At 47.8% G+C, this 19,098-nt stretch overlaps 1 protein-coding gene across 1 annotated transcript; it reads left to right on the forward strand.

Moving 5' to 3' along the window:
- The first annotated feature begins 4,954 nt into the window (after positions 1 to 4,954).
- Positions 4,955 to 7,102, forward strand: LOC127336245 (cationic amino acid transporter 8, vacuolar). The gene has a single exon (XM_051363037.2). It carries the CDS (start codon positions 5,107 to 5,109, stop codon positions 6,898 to 6,900), a length of 1,794 nt encoding a protein of 597 aa, XP_051218997.1. The 5' UTR covers positions 4,955 to 5,106; the 3' UTR covers positions 6,901 to 7,102.
- The last annotated feature ends 11,996 nt before the right edge of the window (positions 7,103 to 19,098 follow it).

Below are 19,098 nucleotides of genomic sequence, written 5' to 3' on the forward strand. Positions count from 1 at the left end.
TAGTATGCCTCTTAAACTAGCTTGTTGATTAATGGATGATTAGTTTCATAATCATGAACATTGGATGTTATTAATAACAAGGTTATGTCATTGTGTGAATGATGTAATGGACACACCCAATTAAGCGTAGCATAAGATCTCGTCATTAAGTTATTTGCTATAAGCTTTCGATACATAGTTACCTAGTCCTTATGACCATGAGATCATGTAAATCACTTATACCGGAAAGGTACTTTGATTACACCAAACACCACTGCGTAAATGGGTGGCTATAAAGGTGGGATTAAGTATCCGGAAAGTATGAGTTGAGGCATATGGATCAACAGTGGGATTTGTCCATCCCGATGACAGATAGATATACTCTGGGCCCTCTCGGTGGAATGTCGTCTAATGTCTTGCAAGCATATGAATGAGTTCATAAGAGACCACATACCACGGTACGAGTAAAGAGTACTTGTCAGGAGACTAGGTTGAACAAGGTATAGAGTGATACCGAAGATCAAACCTCGGACAAGTAAAATATCGCGTGACAAAGGGAATTGGTATTGTATGTGAATGGTTCATTCGATCACTAAAGTCATCGTTGAATATGTGGGAGCCATTATGGATCTCCAGATCCCGCTATTGGTTATTGGTCGGAGTGAGTACTCAACCATGTCCGCATAGTTCACGAACCGTAGGGTGACACACTTAAAGTTGGATGTTGAAATGGTAGTACTTGAATATGGAATGGAGTTCGAATATTTGTTCGGAGTCCCAGATGAGATCCCGGACATCACGAGGAGTTCCGGAATGGTCCGGAGAATAAGATTCATATATAGGATGTCATTTTATGTGAATTAAAATATCGCGGAAGGTTCTATGGAAGGTTCTAGAAGGTTCTAGAAAAGTCCGGAAGAAACCACCAAGGAAGGTGGAGTCCATGTGGACTCCACCTCCATGGCCGGCCAACCCTAGTGGGGGTGGATTCCCAAGTGGACTCCCCCTTAGGGGGCCGGCCACCCCCCCATATGGGAGGTGGAACTCCCACCTCTAGTGGGAGTCCTAGCTTGGCTAGGAGTCCCCTCCATATGGAAGGTTTTTGGTTCGGGTCTTATTCGAAGACTTGGGGACTAACTCTTGGGGTTCCACCTATATAATGAGGGGCATAGGGGAGGGGGCCGGCCACCACAAAGCCACAAGTTGGCCGCACCCCCTTGAGGCCGGCCACCCCCTCCCAAACCCTAGCCACCCCCCTCTCCTCCATAACTCCCGCGTAGCTTTAGCGAAGCTCCGCCGGACTTCTCCACCACCACCGATACCACGCTGTCGTGCTGTCGGATTCAAGAGGAGCTACTACTTCCGCTGCCCGCTGGAACGGGAAGGTGGACGTCGTCTTCATCAACAACCGAACGTGTGACCGAGTACGGAGGTGCTGCCCGTTCGTGGCGCCGGAACAGATCGTGATCAAGATCTTCTACGCGCTTTTGCAAGCGGCAAGTGAACGTCTACCGCAGCAACAAGAGCCTCCTCTTGTAGGCTTTGGAATCTCTTCAAGGGTGAGACTCGATACCCCCTCGTTGCTACCGTCTTCTAGATTGCATCTTGGCTTGGATTGCGTGTTCGCGGTAGGAAAATTTTTGTTTTCTATGCAACGTTATCCTACGGAATGGTTGACTTAGGACAACCTGAATTCATGAGTGATTGTTTGAGAAATTAAATCTTAAAGAAGATTCAATGAGATGAAAATATTTCTCAAGAACTCTATGGAAACTATCATCTACATATGAAATGAGAGGAAATTATTTTTCCTCAAGCAAGACCACCAATGCACCAAATTGTATTAGTTGTGTGAATAGAATAGTTTGTGTGAATACACGTGATGTTTAGAATAGCCAATGAATTGCTTGGTGATTGTATCCTCGTATTCGTGTATAGACGCTAGTACCGGAGAATACCCGGAAGAGGAGGAAGTCTACTTTCAAGGAGAAGAAGACCACTTTGACCACCTCAACAACCAAGGCAAGCTATACTCTTGCAAGCTAACACCATTGCAAGTTCTATTGTTGCAAGATAATACCCTTGCAAATTGCAAAGCTCACCATGAGCAAGGCATTACCCATTTACTTTATGTTCATGATCCTATTTCCCAGTTTTACTTTACAAGCTTTACTTACCTTTGTTTTATCAAAATACTTTTTTCATGATTCATTTGGTAAGTATTGGATTATTACAAGAGTATCAATGTTAGCCTAGAAGCAAAGCAAATTACTTAGCACCCCTCATACTTAGATGCTAGTGCTAAATTAAAATGGACTACTCTAGATGGGAACTTGAGAAATGAAAAGACTTTGAAAACCTTGGAATGATGAGTCATTCTATTGAAAGATTTTGAAGGTGATTGTGACTGGTGAATGACATGGTGAATTTTACAAAAACTGATGGTTGGGTTCGGATGCGATACCATTCCAATTTTACAAGTACCCCCACAATACCTGATATGGGTAGGGCTTAACTAGAAGTTTATGTATCTTAGTATGGGTTCCCTCTAAACAAACGTCATCGGGGTTATGCCAAGGGCTGCCTCCAAAGAAATACGAAATGATGAGATATGACGTAAATATGAGGTGAATGTCCGGCCCAAGCCCTGTGCAGTTCCCAGGCTGGCAGTTTGTCTTCACTGGGAGGCCAAGCTCATGGGGAGAGATGCCTATACTAGGGTATGTAAGTAGAAGGTTATGGTTGGTAGTCCGCACACGGAGTGTGATAAATCAGGGCCAGTTAACCCTGACGGATTATTGCAAATGTTGTGGCACAAGTGTACGACCTCTGCAGAGTGTAGAACTATTCGAATAGCCACGTCCACGGTTATGGACGGTTGGAAAGGCCATACTGTTCCGTCATCAGAACTTTTCCAAAATATGACATGTGAACGGTGACTTGTGATTTGAAATTGAATTGGTGACTTTGAAATACAATTGAGTTGTGGGAATAACACTAATGTTCCCACTTGAGTTAGTTAGCACATGAAGAGTCTATATTTCAAATACTTGTGAACTAAAATTGGCTTTATACAAAAGAAACTAGAGCTTAGCATCCCCCCTTACTAGAATTGCTAGTACTTACATTAGTATTAGTTTGCGAGTACTTTAAAGTACTCACGGCTTTGTCCCTGGCTATTCAAATGGCCAGACTATGAAGAGGAGCAGCAGTATGAAGAGGATGGACAGCAGGACGTCTACGACAACTAGGACTACTCCTGACGTCAAGCGTTGGCCTGTGGACTATAGAGTCCCCTTCTATCTACGCTTCCGCTATGAATCTGTGATGTGTGTTGAAACAATAGTTCAACTATTATTGTAATATTGGATCATGTGATCCATTTGTAAGACGACTATGGTATGTAATGAATGATGACTTATGATATTCAACTGTTATGTCTCGCAACAACAATATTCCTGGGATTGTGATGTATGGCATAACAGGCATCTGGACTTAAAAATCCGGGTGTTGACAGAAAACGTCGCAGAGAGGTCCACTGAGCGCCTAGGAGAGCAGTATCAGCCCCGTCGATCTCAAGAGGGAGGCCGGCCTGCGCTCCCCAGACCCAACGTGGCCACGACTCATCAGTGGCGCAGTGCAGGCGGTGGAGAAGCTTGATCAGGAGACAGGAATTCTGAGTGGGGATGGAGCACACACCTAGCCCTCCTTCGTTTTTCGGTCGGCAGACCTGCTCCCAGGACACGAGGCACTTGGCGCCACTGATCTTGTCCGTGGCAGCCTAGAGGAAGGCGCGGCGGAGCCTGTCGAGGGCGGCGAGCACACCAGGGGGGAGCTCGAGCGCACCCATGGCGAAGGTGGGCAGGGCATCCAGCACAGCGTTGAGAAGGACGAGCCTCCCACCTGCCGACAGAAGAAGAGCACGCCAACCGGAGAGATACTTGTCCACTTTGGCGATCAGTGGGTTAAACGCTGCCAGGCGAAGCTTCTCAGCCGACAGAGGCAGCCCGAGGTAGGTCTGGGGAAACCCCTCGATGCGGCAGCCGAGGATTTCCTGGATGCCACCGAGAGTCGCAGAGTCGACGTGCATCGGGACCAAGACGCTCTTCCCGTAGTTGATAGCCAGGCCAGTCGCGCGTTCGAACTGACCGAGGATGAGCTTCAGGCGGCTCGCCGCGGCAACGTCTGCGCGTAAGATCAGAAGCGTGTCGTCGGCGTACTGAAGCACATGGAAAGGAGCAGCGTCCACCAAGGGGTGCAGAAGAACGTCATCGCGGCGAACCAGCCGCTGAAGAACGCCGGCGACGATAAGGAAGAGGTAAGGCGACAGGGTCGCCTTGCCGCATGCCCCTGACACACCGGATCCATCTTCCCGGTACGCCGTTGAGGAGGAGACCTTGACGAGGTGAAAATGTCGTCGAGCCAATCGCACCAAAGGACGGGGAAGCCACGGGCGAGCATGATGGAGCGCAGGCTGGACCAGCTGACGGAGTCGAACGCCTTGGCGAAGTCGAGCTTGAGGACGACCGTCGGAGCTCTGCGGCGAAAGCAAGTTTGCACTAGCTCTGTCGCATAGACAAAATTCTCTGGGATGTTTCGGCCGGAGAGGAACCCTATCTGGTCGGCGTCGATGAGGTTGCAGATCTGTTGTTGGAGGCGGAAGGTGAGCGTCTTGCACACAGCCTTGATGCTGCAGTTCTACAGCGAGACGGGGTGGAACGAGCCTAGCTTGAGCACACCATCGTGCTTGGGAAGGAGGACGACGTGCGCCCTGTTGATCCTCTCCAAATCCGCAGTGCGGGAATGAAAGGATTCAAACAGACGGGCCAACGCGGGGCGGGCCGTGGGCCAGGCCGCACGGTAGATGGCGGGCCCAAAACCATCTGGCCTGGGTGCGCTTGAGCGGTCGAGGGAGAAGGCCGCCTCGAGTTCCTGGGCCTCGGCGTTCGTTTCTCTGTTGAGATCATCACGGAAACAAATTCGTTGTACTCCGTAACTAATATCCCGACCTTCTCTCGAATCTCAGCCTTCCCCAACAAACTCCAGCAGAAGTACAGTACCAAATAGCGATGGTTGTTCAGCTAAGATAAGAAACGCAATTCGATCTATCCGATCCCACCGTGCGCGATGGCGGGCGGGGATCAGCCGGCGGCGGGAGAGGGCCGGAGGTACTGGCGGTGGAGCAAGGCGGATTTTTTCCCGGAGCCGTCGTTCCAGAGCTGGCGCTCCTACGGCGGCGCTCTCGCGGCCACCGTGCCGCGTCTGCGCGACCGCGTGGCCGCCCGCTCCACCGACGCCATCGAGGCCGGGACGCTGCTCGCCGAGAGCGAGAACCCGCTGCGCCGCTGCCTCTCCTGGGTCGACCTCGCCTTCCTCGGATTCGGCTCCGTCGTCGGCTCCGGCGTATTCGTGCTCACCGGACAGGAGGCGCGCTTCGACGCCGGCCCGGCCATCCCTCTCGCCTACGCCGCCGCCGGCTTCTCCGCGCTGCTCTCGTCCTTCTGCTACGCCGAGCTGGCCACCGAGATCCCATCTGCCGGGGGGTCGTTCTCGTACCTGCGGGTCGAGCTGGGCGACATGGCGGCTTTCCTGGCCGCCGGGAACATACTGCTTGAGGCCGTCGTGGGGGCGGCCGGGCTCGGCCGGTCGTGGACGTCCTACCTCGCCGCGCTCCTCGGGCGCGACAGCGACTCGCTCCGCATCCACGTGCCGGCGCTCGCAGAGGGGTTCAATCTGCTCGACCCGATCGCCGTCGTGGTCCTCATCTCCACCTCGGCCCTGGCCATGTCCGGCGCGCGCCTCACCTCCACCATCAACTCGCTGGCGTCCGTGATCGGCATCGTCATCATCGCCTTCGTCATGGGCTTCGGGTTCTCCCACTTCGACTCGAGCAACCTCGAGCCGTCCTTCTTCCCCTTCGGGGCCGCGGGCGTGTTCCGCGCGGCGGCGGTGGTGTACTGGTCCTACACGGGGTTCGACATGGTGGCCACCATGGCGGAGGAGACCAAGAACCCCGGCCGGGACGTGCCGCTGGGCCTGCTGTCCTCCATGTCGGCGATCACCGTGGTGTACTGCGCCATGTCCCTGGCGCTGGTCGGCATGCAGAAGTACAGCGACATCGACCCGAACGCCGCCTACTCGGTGGCGTTCGCCGCCACGGGGCTCAAGTGGGCGCGCTACGTCGTGGCGCTGGGCGCGCTCAAGGGCATGACGAGCGGCCTCCTGGTGGGCGCGCTGGGGCAGGCGCGCTACACCACGCAGATCGCGCGCACGCACATGATCCCGCCCTACTTCGCGCTCGTGCACCCCAAGACCGGCACGCCCGTCTACGCCACCATGGCCGTCACGCTCGGCGCCGCCTGCGTCGCGCTCTTCTCCAGCCTGGACGTGCTCGCGTCGGTCTCCTCCATCAGCACGCTCTTCATCTTCGCGCTCGTGGCCGTGGCGCTGCTCGTCCGCCGCTACTACGTCGCAGGGAGGACGCCGGCCTCGGAGCTGCGCACCTTCCTGGCCTTCCTGGCGCTGCTCCTCGCGTCGTCCATCGGCATGTCGGTGTACTACAACTCGAGCTACGCCGGGCGGTGGCCGGGGTACGTGGTGTTCGGCATTGGATGGGCGGCCGGCACGGCGGGGCTGGCGTTTGGCGCGAAGCAGCAGCGCGTGCCCAAGATGTACGGCGTGCCGCTCATGCCGTGGCTGCCGGCCATGTCGGTGGCCACCAACCTGTTCTTGATGGGCTCGCTCGGGTCACTGGCCTACATGCGCTTCGGCATCTGCACGGCGGCGATGCTCGTCTACTACGTGCTCTTCGGCGTGCACGCGACCTATGACGTGGCGCACTCTCGGGATGACGCCGACGTCGTGGCCGAGAATGTCGAGCAGGGAAAGATTGCGCTGCCGGTGTCCACGGCGCCTGCATGACAAGAGTGGTTGTTCTTGTTAGGGGATTTTCTCTGCACACCATATTGCCATGTCAGTCTGAACTTATAGGGCAGGTAATTAGGCTGGTCTTTAGTTAATTGGGACAAAGATTTTATAGTCAGATTTTTTATGTTACATTTCAGCTGAAGAAGCTCCATAGGTTTTGGAACATAATCCCTACAGGCGAAAGCAGTTTTTCTGATTCACCTTGTCCTGCCATTAATCATGGTTTTTAATTTGCACATGTGTGACTGATCTTTCTTCGTTATTACATTATTATTCGTATATAGTATTGCACAAGATTTCCTTTCTCTTCGTATATAGTATTGCACAAGATTTCCTTTCTCTTTTGTGCCTCGCGGGCGGTGGCGGCGGCGGCGCTGCTGCTCTGGTCTTTTGTGCCTCCCGCTCCGCTCCTTTCCGGACGAGTGGCATCGGCGGTGACCAGAAGACGGCGAATCCGGTTTAGGATGCAGTTGGTGGGTGGTGGCTTTGGCCTTCTTCCTGGACTTGGTCGACGGTGGGCTGCCAGGCTGAGATCTGGAGAAGGGTGCATGTCTTTTCCCGGCCGATGTGCCACAGAGGAGATGTGCTTGCCGTTTGCGGCGAGCTCCTTTCGAGGTCCACAAAGGAGCTGGTCTCCGATGGCGCTCGTCCAGGTCTCGGAGTGTGGTCCTTCTCCTATCTCTCCAGCGACGGCGGAGGTGGAAGACGGAAGGAGGTTGCTGCGCACAAAAGATTTTTGAAGGGCTTTTTTGCTTTTTCTGGCAGGGTCTTTTGTATGATTGTGCTTTTTTTGAGAGAGATTGTATAATTGTGCTGGGTGAGCTGTCTCTGGTTTCTTCCAAAAAGATGCCGCGTGTGTTCTACTACAACTGTTTCAATTAGTGGAACAAGTGGTTGTTTGATAAAAAGAAGTACTACACAAGATTGCAGTCAAGTAAGTGCAAGTCATGTTTGTGTGTCTGGGTGTTTTTTTTAGTGTGGACTTCGTATTCTTTTCAGAAAAAATGATGTGCTTTAGCATCAAAAGCGTGTTTGATTGCTAACAATTGGTTTTTCTCGTATGCGTGGAGATGAAAACTGGTCATTTGGATGCCCAAAACTGTACGAGGGAGAATGCTCGATTCGACGGTTTCTTGCAAGCCAGCCTCGTCTCGCGATCGCTATGAAAATATGTGTCAAGCTGAAGCAAGGGAGGGCTGCGCGTGACGGGAAAAATACGGCAGGGATGTGCAAGTTGGTGAAGAAAGGGATGACCCGAGTGCAATTTTTCAGGAACCGTGATCTGAAAGCGATTGTAGAGGTTATTCTGAAGTTCACCGGCCGTGAAGTTGGTGTCGACCAACTCTACAACCATATGACGCACCGGAGAGCACGGCGAATCATGCATGCAAGCTAAAAATGCTGGAGGGGGTGCATTGGGTGGACAAGACCTCAACTATCATGATGGACGATGATGCATACTATGCCCACATCAAGATTAGAGCATTGCACCGTTTGTTTCACTTCCATTCCCTAAGTATTTATGATGGATGTTGTTAGCTTGCACATGAGAAAGTAACATCATCATTGCAGACTCACCGTAAGGACGCTGATCTCATCAACATGCCCATAGAGAGCTATGCTCGGATGGAGAAAATCTACGTTGGTCGTGTTTTAGCTGCTCTGTTCACTTCCACTGCGGTCCGCCGTGCTCTGAGCCACCTCATGGATCACAAGGCACATGCGAAAAGGTATCTTGCGATGACCCCTGCTGACATGATGGACTGGTTCACCGCCTTCCTGATTAAGTATTACCTCTAAGGATCCCGAGCATTGGATGCTTGTTGTCGTGCTTGTTCCGCTGATGATGATGAACATCGCATCCATGATGTATATTTTGGGAGTAGCTACGTTTGATCTGCACTGATGGCACGTCTGTATATTTTGCGAGGTGGTATTTACGTAACCCCTTTATTGACGAACCTGTATCACGAGATGTTGTTCGTGAACTCGTGGTGCAACACTATGATCCACCGCTAAAACTATTATCCATGTGCTAGCCCTGCTGATTATGTGATCTATGGTTGTCATCCTATCGTTTCCTATTGCATCGAACACTTTGTGGGCATATATGGTGAACTGGGTGAGCTCACCAAGAAAAGCGGGAGGCGATTGTATTCGGCAAATATGATGTAACCAAACAACCGCTGCATTTGTTGAAACGCGATTTCTGGCCAACGAAACACCGGGGACTTTGTTTCACAACTAATGCGCAGTACGAATTGTTTGCAACCAAACAAGTTGACATGGATTAGAGGTTGCATTTCTCCGAACAGCATCCACAAAGCCATGTTTCATTGATGCGAGCAAACCCTGCTAGCAATCAATCAGGCCGAAAATACATCAATGTTATGACACACGCATCACCATTACATATTGGCATAAACTAAGGAGATGCCAAACAGTGGCATACATGTGTTACGCAAGATGGACTAGCTCCTAATGTTATTCAACGTACTTCGAGATGTTACAATCGAGATGTACAATAAACGAAGAACGAAAAGTAAAACACTACAGGGGACACGAGATTTTAACGTGGAAAATCCTTGCAACACACGAGGGAAAAACCACGGGCGCCAGCCAGCAAAAACTTCACTATTTCGGTGGTGTTTACAAACGCCGTGGGTGTACAATGATGCGATCAAACCCTAGCGGCGGCTTACAGGGAAAATATATAGACGGTGGCAACGATCCGTACCGCGGGGGGCGAAGGCTTCGCCCCCGCACCCCCCAGGTGCACCTGCTGGGCCTCGGTGTGGGCTAACTTCAGACTCGCTTCGCTCGGCCCAAGCCTACCGGCGACGGGCCTCGCTCCGCTCGTTAGAAGTTAGCCTCTTCTTGGAATTTGGATCACAATATAACAAACTCCACCTTGAGACAAATTCCTTGTAGCCACTACACGATGGACCAAACAAGGGGGCATAGAGCTGCCGGTAAAAGTCCACCTATGAAGGCAATCTAAATGCCAGGAAAAATTAACTGCCGGCATAAATAAAAGAGGGCACACTTGCTGCCGGTAAAGATGGAGGAGCACCAGCAATCAAACTAGCGGTAACCATTAAAACATATGGTGGCCTATTATCTGCCTGTACAACTCAATTCCGGCCCATCAACTGCCGGCTCAACTTTCGCAGTGAGGGAAAAAAGGCCCGCCGCATTTGCGCGGGAGCGAAAAGTTGGCAAAAAGGACCCATATCGCGCTTGCCCTAGTACTTGGAAAAAATCCCCAAAGCCCTAAATCCCAAATCTCACTTCCTCTCTCTCGTGTACGCGCGATCGAGCTCCCCTCCACCGCCACCGGACGTCGCTCCTCTCCCCGCCGCCGCTCAGCCTTCTCTCCCTCAAGCTCGCGCGCCGCCGCACCCTCTCCTCTCCCCTCTCTGCCGCTCGTCGCTCCTCGCCACCGCGCCGCCGCCCCGTCCCCGCCGAAAACGAGCTCGCCGCCGCCGGAAAGGAGCTCTCTCCGCCGCCTGTTGCTCAACGGACGGTGACCATGGCGCACCTCCTCCTCTGATTCGGTGAGTTCCTGCCCTGCTCCACTCCAATACGCGTTCTGTTCCTAGATCTTTGATTATTTCTGCTGGCCGCCTGCAGGAAATCGAACAAGGACTCGTCCATGGACCTCCACCTGGCGCCGGCAGCCACAACAACGACCTGGTGCTTCCTGCCACCGGCTAGAGGACGGCTGGCCGGCGATGGAGATCCACGGAGTCCGCTTTGCGCTCGCGGTGGAGACCCTCTTCCTGATGTCTCCTCCATGACGCCGCGCCAGCAAGCCAGCGTCCGCAGTTGACGTCTTTGCTCCCTGTCCCGTACCCTCGTCCCTTCCATCTAGAACGGCGAGTGTAGAAAAAAAATCTCAATTTTTCATCTACTACACTAGCAGGATTTCCAATCCTTGGAACAAGCAGCCGTTTGTAGGTAGATTCATACGAGCTCTACTTGATGTACTGCAGTTTTTTACTCTACTTCACACTGGTTTCAGCCCAAGGAAGCTTGTGCGAGTCAGTTGCTGCCCACCGGAGCTGTATTAGATGTTTACACACTGTATATATTGTCAGTAGATGTATATTCACTATTATGTTCTCAATTCTTTTGATTTTGTTTGTTGCTTATTTTTATGCAGTAGCAGTTCTCATCAGCGACTTGCACAAAGTTCACCGCAGTGTAGCTCCGGATGATTTCTGCAATCGGAAGGTATAAGCCTTTCTCTTCCGGGTCTATTTCAAGTGCTATTTTGTGTGCCTTACTCCTATAGTCCTATCTAATTCATAAAAGGGTCCCTGGTACAGCGCTTTTTTTGTTGTGAGTGTATGCCAGTTAAGTTCAGCTTATCCTCAAACGAAATGAACCTGCTGTGGGTGTACAAAATAGGGTGGGCTTAAGGGGGCATCGATTGGTTTGTTTGTTTTCTTTTGAGATTGTCGATTATGATGTCGAGGATTATTTTGCCAAGAACATCTAGTGCAATTTTTCCTTGTTTTTGAAATGATCCTACATATCCAATTTCCTTTTTCTTGGTGTGCTGCAACACCGTGTGTAGTTGTTAGTTTTGAACTGGCACTGCTGCTACAGAATCAGTCATATAGTACTAATAGCAACCACCTGGTTTTGAACTGACAGAGTTTATGACCCAAACTGAACATTATAATTTGGCTTCTTCCTGTTTTCATGTTCATCTTTAGCTGCAGTATTGGCTTCAGAACTAAGTAGTCCTATAGAACCGAAAATTCAGATTTAAAAGACACTTGGTTTTGATGCTTCGTAATGAAATTTTGGTCTGACTTAGAACAACAATGGAGTTTTGAGTGACTGTGAACAGTACAAAATTATTGTTCTATGCTTTTGTGATGTACTCATATTAATGGACACAACTTTGTCTAGATACACATGTATGTAGTCTAAAAACTTAACTAGATACATATGAATCTAGACAAAGTAGAGTCCATTAATATGGACCGGAAGGAGTACTTGTTTTCTTTTGAGGCCACCTATCTATTTGCAATCGATAGAGATGCAGAGTCTTCAGTCTGATGCATAAGTTGTATTCGACTGCTGTCCCCAAGTGTTAGGCTGCTGCCCTGTGACGGTGGTGCTAGGATCGACACCACAACTACGGAACCATTATGTGTCCTGTTTTGACTACAACGTACTCTGCAAATGTGTGCTTCTTTTTTTTCGATAAAGGATGCTTTATTACTTCAAGAAGCAAATGTGTGCTTCTGTCCCACCATGGTTCAGTTGTTAATCTGATTGCTAGTTGGTCCGCTCTCTGAATGTTTTTCTTAATTTGAGTGCTTGCTGTTTTGGTCTGAGTGAATGCTTAATAAACTGAAAAAACTGAACCGCCTGTTTATCTCCAGCGTGGGGTCTTTTGGCATGAGAATAAGCATGTCCTTTTGTTGTTACTACCTGTTAGGATAAAATTTTATATTGGCTGAACCAAATATTTACTTATATGATGTACTAAATTCAGCACATATGTGTTAACTCTGAACTAAGAAAGTATATAGCTGAAGCTAATATTAACTCTGAACTCTAGTACTAAATTTAGCACACATGTATATGCATCTTCCTCTTAATCTGACAATATACACAAATGCTATATGTATATTGTTTTTTCCTTCAAATTAGAAAAGATATTATGTAATTAGCGTCATATATTTATTATTGTCTACATCTTTTTTTTCAGGTCGACAACACAAGTTGTGGCAGAGGTCAATTTTGCAATTTATGAGCTGGGGCGGTCCAGAATATGATTTTGATGTGGTTCAGAAATAGTGTAGAAGCTGATTTTGGTTTCTGTAGCAAATGCTTGATGGATTATGCTATTCACGTGTAGAAATAGTGTAGATGTTGATCAAGTGGTACGCTATAGAATTATTCGTATTATGTTCATGTTTGCATTAGGATTTGAACAATGCTTTGTACGACCAGATTATATTGAGAATTTATGGATGTGTATGTTGAAGTCTATATTTTGTATGTGTTGTGAAAGCTTGATTAAATTGTGCATTTGGTTGGAGAAAACTTGGTGTATGTGGGAGCGAGAAACAGGTTTATGCCTCTATTGCTAAAACTGCCGTAAGGACATTTTCTGGCAATCTAACTGCCGGTAAGATAATTCTGGCAATCTAACTGCCGGTGGAGACATTGTGGCAAACAAACTGCCGGCATAGGTTGTGTGCCGGCAAAGAATTATACTAGGGCAAGAAATCTGCCGCTAAAAAATTGTCTGACGGCAAAGATCTTTCCCGTCAGGTTTATAGCGGGCAGATTCATCTGCCGGCAAAAATCTTGTGCTGGCAGGCTAGCTGCCTCCATAAGCTGCTTATGCCGGCACTTTTCGTGCCTCCATGCTTGGTCCATCGTGTAGTGAGCATGAACTTCAACAAACACCTGAATCAACAAAGAAAACACTTGCTGGCGCCAATAGCCACTTGGGCTAAACGGTTATACCAACCAAGCTTGAGCAAAGCTCAAACTTGGACACAGGGACAGGCTTAGTCATCATATCAGCAGGATTATCATGAGTACTAATCTTGCATACCTTTACTTTACCTTTTGTAACCACATCTCTGATTGCGTGGTACTTAATATCAATGTGCTTTGTCCTCTCATGGAACATCTGATCTTTAGTAAGATAAATAGCACTTTGACTGTCACTGAACAACTTAATGCAAGAATTATCTCCACAAAGCTCAGCATATAAACCTTTCAGCCAAACAGCCTCTTTACCTGCCTCAGCAATAGCCATGTACTCAGCCTCAGTAGTAGATTGTGCAACAGCATCCTGTAAAGTAGCCTTCCAGCTAACAGCACATCCACCAACAAGAACACATAACCTGTGAGGGACCTTCTATTATCCAAATCGCCAGCATAATCTGAATCCACATATCCGGCGAGCCCCTCACCAATCCTGTCAAACCTCAAGCAAGCTTTTGATGTGCCGCGAAGGTACCTGAAAATCCACTGAACAGCTTTCCAATGTTCTTTACCAGGATTAGCCATGTATCGACTGACCAAACTCATAGCATATGACAGATCAGGACGTGAACAAACCATGGCATACATCAAGGAACCAACAACACTAGAATAGGGAACTCGAGACATGTACTCAATATCATCTTCAGAGATAGGACATTGCAAAGCTGATAACTATAAATGAGAAGCAATAGGAGTAGTAACTGACTTTGCATCATGCATATTAAAACGATGAAGAACTTTCTCAATGTACTTTTCCTGACTAAGGAATAACAAACTAGACTTTCTGTCCCTTTTAATTTCCATGCCTAGTATTTTCTTAGCAGGACCAAGATCCTTCATCTCAAACTCACTACTTAATTGATTCTTTAAAATAGTGATCTCTTTCATGCTCTTGGCAGCAATCAACATATCATCAACATATAGCAGCAAATAAATAGGTGATCCATTAACAAACTTGATATACACACAACTACCATACTGAGATCTCTCAAAACCATGTGTAAGCATAAATGAATCAAACCTTTTATACCACTGTCGTGGCGACTGTTTCAGACCATAAAGGGACCTTTTTAATTTGCAAACAAGATCCTCCTTACCAGGCACAACATAACCTTCAGGTTGGTCCATATATATCTCCTCCTCCAACTCACCATGCAGAAAAGCAGTCTTTACATCTAGCTGCTCAAGCTCAAGATCATGCATAGCAACAATACCAAAGAAAGCACGAATAGAACTATGCTTCACAACCGGGGAGAATACATCATTATAATCAACACCTGGAATTTAACTGAAACCTTTTGCTACTAACCTTGCCTTAAACCGTGGAGGCTCATTAGGAGACAAACCTTCCTTTCTTTTAAATATCCACTTGCAGCGGACAGCCTTCTTTTGTTTAGGCAAGTGCATAACATCCCATGTGTCATTCTTCTCAAGCGATTGCATCTCTTCTTGCATCGCACCTACCCACTTCTCTTTATCAACCGAAGCAATGGCTTCAGTATATGTAGCTGGTTCAATATCATGCTCCACCTGTTCAGCACAACTCAAAGCATAATCAACAATATCACATTCTTGAATTAATCGGGTGGGAGGTGCAATATTTCTCTTAGGGCGGTCAGCAGCAATAGACCGTCCTTGTCGCTGAACAATAGGTGGTGAAGGTGGAACATCATTATCATCATTGTTGGTTTCAGGAACCACATTTTCATTCTCCTTTGCATGCTCCACCTGCACGCCAATTCTGTGCTGCTCATCATCAGAAACATCAGGGGAATCAATAGCATCAGAAATATCAGTAGACGGACTATTATTAAACATAACCGCCTCATTAAAAACGACATTCCTGCTCAACACAATTTTCTTAGTTTCAGGATTCCATAATCTATATGCCTTAACTCCTGAACCATAACCAAGGAAGATGCACTTAACAGCCCTTGGCTCCAACTTTTCATTATCAACATGAGCGTAAGCAGTGCAACCAAAAACTCTCAAATCTGAATAATCAGCAGGCGAACCAGACCATACCTAATTGGAGTTTTCTTATCAAGTGGAACAGAAGGTGACCTGTTGATGAGATAACATGCAGTGGAGGCTGCTTCAGCCCAAAAACTTCTATGCATCTTTGTATTAGACAACATGCAGCGAGCCCTCGAAATAATGGTCATGTTCATGCGTTCAGCCACGCCATTCTGTTCAGGGGTGTACGGAATGGTATGATGTCTTACCATCCCATCATTGCTGCAAAACTCATCAAATTCATTTGAACAAAATTCCATACCATTGTCAGTACGGAGTATCTTAACCTTCTTTTCAGTTTGGGTTTCTACCATAACTTTCCACTTCTTAAAAGCATTAAAAACATCAGATTTATGTTTCAGGAAATATGACCACACTTTCCTTGAGTAATCATCAATAATAGTAAGCATGTAATTAGCACCACCATTAGAAGTTCTACGGGACGGACCCCAAACATCAGCGTGTACATAATCTAAAATGCCTTTGGTGGTATGAACAGAAGCATTAAATTTTACTCTTTTATGCTTACCAAAGATGTAGTGCTCACAGAACTCAAGCTTACCTAAATCGCAGCCATCAATTAGCCCTCTCTTTGCCAATTCTGCCATGCCAAGCTCACTCATATGTCCAAGACGCTTATGCCACAGGTTAGTCTTACTAGATTTATCAGAACTAACAGCAGCAGCAATACCAGGCGAAGTGCTACCTCTAAGGACATATAATTTCGCAGAATTCATATCACCAATCATAATAATGAGAGAACCTGATGATACCTTTAAAAGTTTGTTCCCACCTTTGTACTTGTACCCGTCACAATCAAGGGTACTCAAAGAGATCAAATTCCTCGCCATGGAGGGTATGTGTTTCACTCCTGTCAACGTGCGTGTCATCCCATCATGGGTCTTGATCTGAACAGAACCAATGCCAACAATGCTGCACTGGTTGTCATTCCCCACACGCACAAAATCTCCACTCTGCACAGACTCATAAGAACTGAACCAATCTTTGTTACAGCAAATATGAAACGAACATGCAGTATCAAGAATCCATTCATCATCACGTGAAACACATGCAGCCAAGATAGCTAAGCAATCTCCATCAGAACTATCACTAGCATCATTACCAGCAACAACAGCAGCCTCACCCTTACCGGTGACAACGTCAGCCTTACCATTACCATCATTATTTTTCGGTTGGTAAGTTCCGTTCCTTTTCTCCTTGTTCTGCAGCTTCCAACAGGCATCAATATTGTGGTTAGATTTCTTACAATACCTGCAGAACTTGTCACGTCCTTTGAAGTTTGAGCGACCTCTGTCGCCCTTGCTCTTACCTCTGTTGTTGTGGTAGTAGTTATCTCGCTGCTCAGGCCTGCCACGGACCTCTAATGCCTCCGCCTTGGAGGACGAACTTTCAGCCTGCACCATAGATTTTATTTTCTCCTTTTGTTGGAGAGCATCATAAACTTCCGCGAGAGTTAGTTTGTCGCGGCTCAATAATATGGTGTCACGAAAATTACTGAAAGAATTAGGCAGCGAGCATAAAAGAAGAAGACCTAAATCCTCATCCTCATACTTACTGCAAATCAGAAACAATCTTTTTTCAGGAAGATAGGTGATTCATTACCGAACCTCCCTCTTGCAACTTATGCGAGAACAACTTCATCTTCACGTGCAATCTGCCCGTGAGATCCTTGGACAAACAGATCTCCTCTAGTTTGACCCATAACTCGGCGGTGGTTTTCTCCTGCAGCACTTCCTGCAGAATATTATTGGACAGATGGAGTTGAATCAACGATAAAGCCTTACGGTCTTTCCGCTTCTCCGCATCGGTCCAGGTATCCTTCGCATTCTCGCCGAAAGCATCGATCGCTTCATCCAGATCTGAAGATTGGGCGAGAATCGCCCTCATCTTCACTTGCCACAAAGCAAATCTCGTGGTGTAGTCCAGCTGCGGTAGATCGAACTTTAGTGACGACATCTCGTAAACCCTAGATCCAAAGAACCTAGCTCTGATACCACTTGTTACAATCGAGATGTACAATAAACGAAGAACGAAAAGTAAAACACTGCAGGGGACACGAGATTTTAACGTGGAAAACCCTTGCAACACACAAGGGAAAAACCACGGGCGCCAGCCAGCAAAAACTTCACTATTTCGGTGGTGTTTACAAACGCCGTGGGTGTACAATGATGCGACCAAACCCTAGCGGCGGCTTACAGGGAAAATATATAGACGGTGGCAACGATCCGTACCGCGGGGGGCGAAGGCTTCGCCCCCCGCACCCCCCAGGTGCACCTGCTGGGCCTCGGTGTGGGCTAACTTCAGACTCGCTTCGCTCGGCTCAAGCCTACCGGCGACGGGCCTCGCTCCGCTCGTTAGAAGTTAGTCTCTTCTTGGAATTTGGATCACAATATAACACGAGAAAATACTAGTATCTACTCATTGTCTTCTTCAATCCTGAAGTGATTCGTCTTCACTCCTTGCCAAGCATATGGATGCCAACCATGGTTAAGTGTGTGCACCTTTCATTTTATGTACCCATATGTAGCACAGGAACGAGTGCAGCGATATAGAGCCCGAGCTCCCTAGTTCATTTTTTTCAAATGCAAACGTCCTTAAAATTTTCAAAAAATAAAAATCCACTAATAAATCATATGCTTTCAACGAACCTGTAAAATTTCGTCGAAACAGTGCGTTTTGTTTTGGGATACACAAAAAGTCATAAAACATCTCTAGATAAGGCAGAAAAAAAACTTGATTCTGGTTTCACTTTTTTTTGTAGGTCACATCTGAAAAGATAATTCGACGAAACTTGAAATCCACATACAAGACATCGACGTGTACTTGTACATTTTCGCAGATCTTTTGATGTGCAAAAATTAAGTTTTTGAATTTTAGTAGTGAACTCCTCGTAGCCTTCCTTGATGTTTATTTTTTCGATAAAAGAAATAGATTAATATCACGAACATATCAATTACACCCCTAATCTGCACTAACAAAATATCGAAAGGCCTTCCAGCTGCGCACCTCCCCCACCTTCCTGCCGTTGCTCCTCCCGTCGTTCATCGGCATGTCGGTGTACAACTGGAGCTACACCGGGCATTGGTCAGGGTACATGGTGTTTGGCGTCGGCTGGGTGACCGGCATGGCGGGGCTAGCATTTGCCGCGAAGCAACAACACGTGTCCAAGATGTACGATGCGTCGCTCATGCCGTGGTGCCGGCCATGTCTGTGGCCACCAACCTCTTTGTGATGGGCTCGCTTGGGTCATTGGCCTACATGCGCTTCGGCATCTACACGGCGGCGATGCTCGTCTACTACATGTTGTTCGACGTGAACACGGCGTATGATGTGGCGCATTCTAGGGATGACGCCGTTGTCGTGGCCGAGACTATCAAGCAGGTGAAGATTGCGTTGTGGTGTCTACGTCGCGTGCATGAGAAGATTGGGTTCTTGTTGGAGATTTTATCTACAAGTCATAGTACCATGTTAGTCTGAACTTTTAGGATAGGTCTTTAGTTAACTGGGACAAATATTCCATAGTTAGACTTTTATTTTACATTAGAGATGAAGAAGCTACTATTTTTTTTGCAGTAGGTCCAATAATATCGACACCCTGATCAACTAGGAGCGCCCAAATCCCGGGAGCTT

This window comes from Lolium perenne, chromosome 2 (assembly GCF_019359855.2).
Source record: "Lolium perenne isolate Kyuss_39 chromosome 2, Kyuss_2.0, whole genome shotgun sequence".
NCBI lineage: Eukaryota > Viridiplantae > Streptophyta > Magnoliopsida > Poales > Poaceae > Lolium > Lolium perenne.

Excerpts from the sequence above, each read along its gene's own strand:
- LOC127336245 (XM_051363037.2), top strand. The coding sequence starts at position 5,107 with ATGGCGGGCGGGGATCAGCCGGCGGCGGGAGAGGGCCGGAGGTACTGG.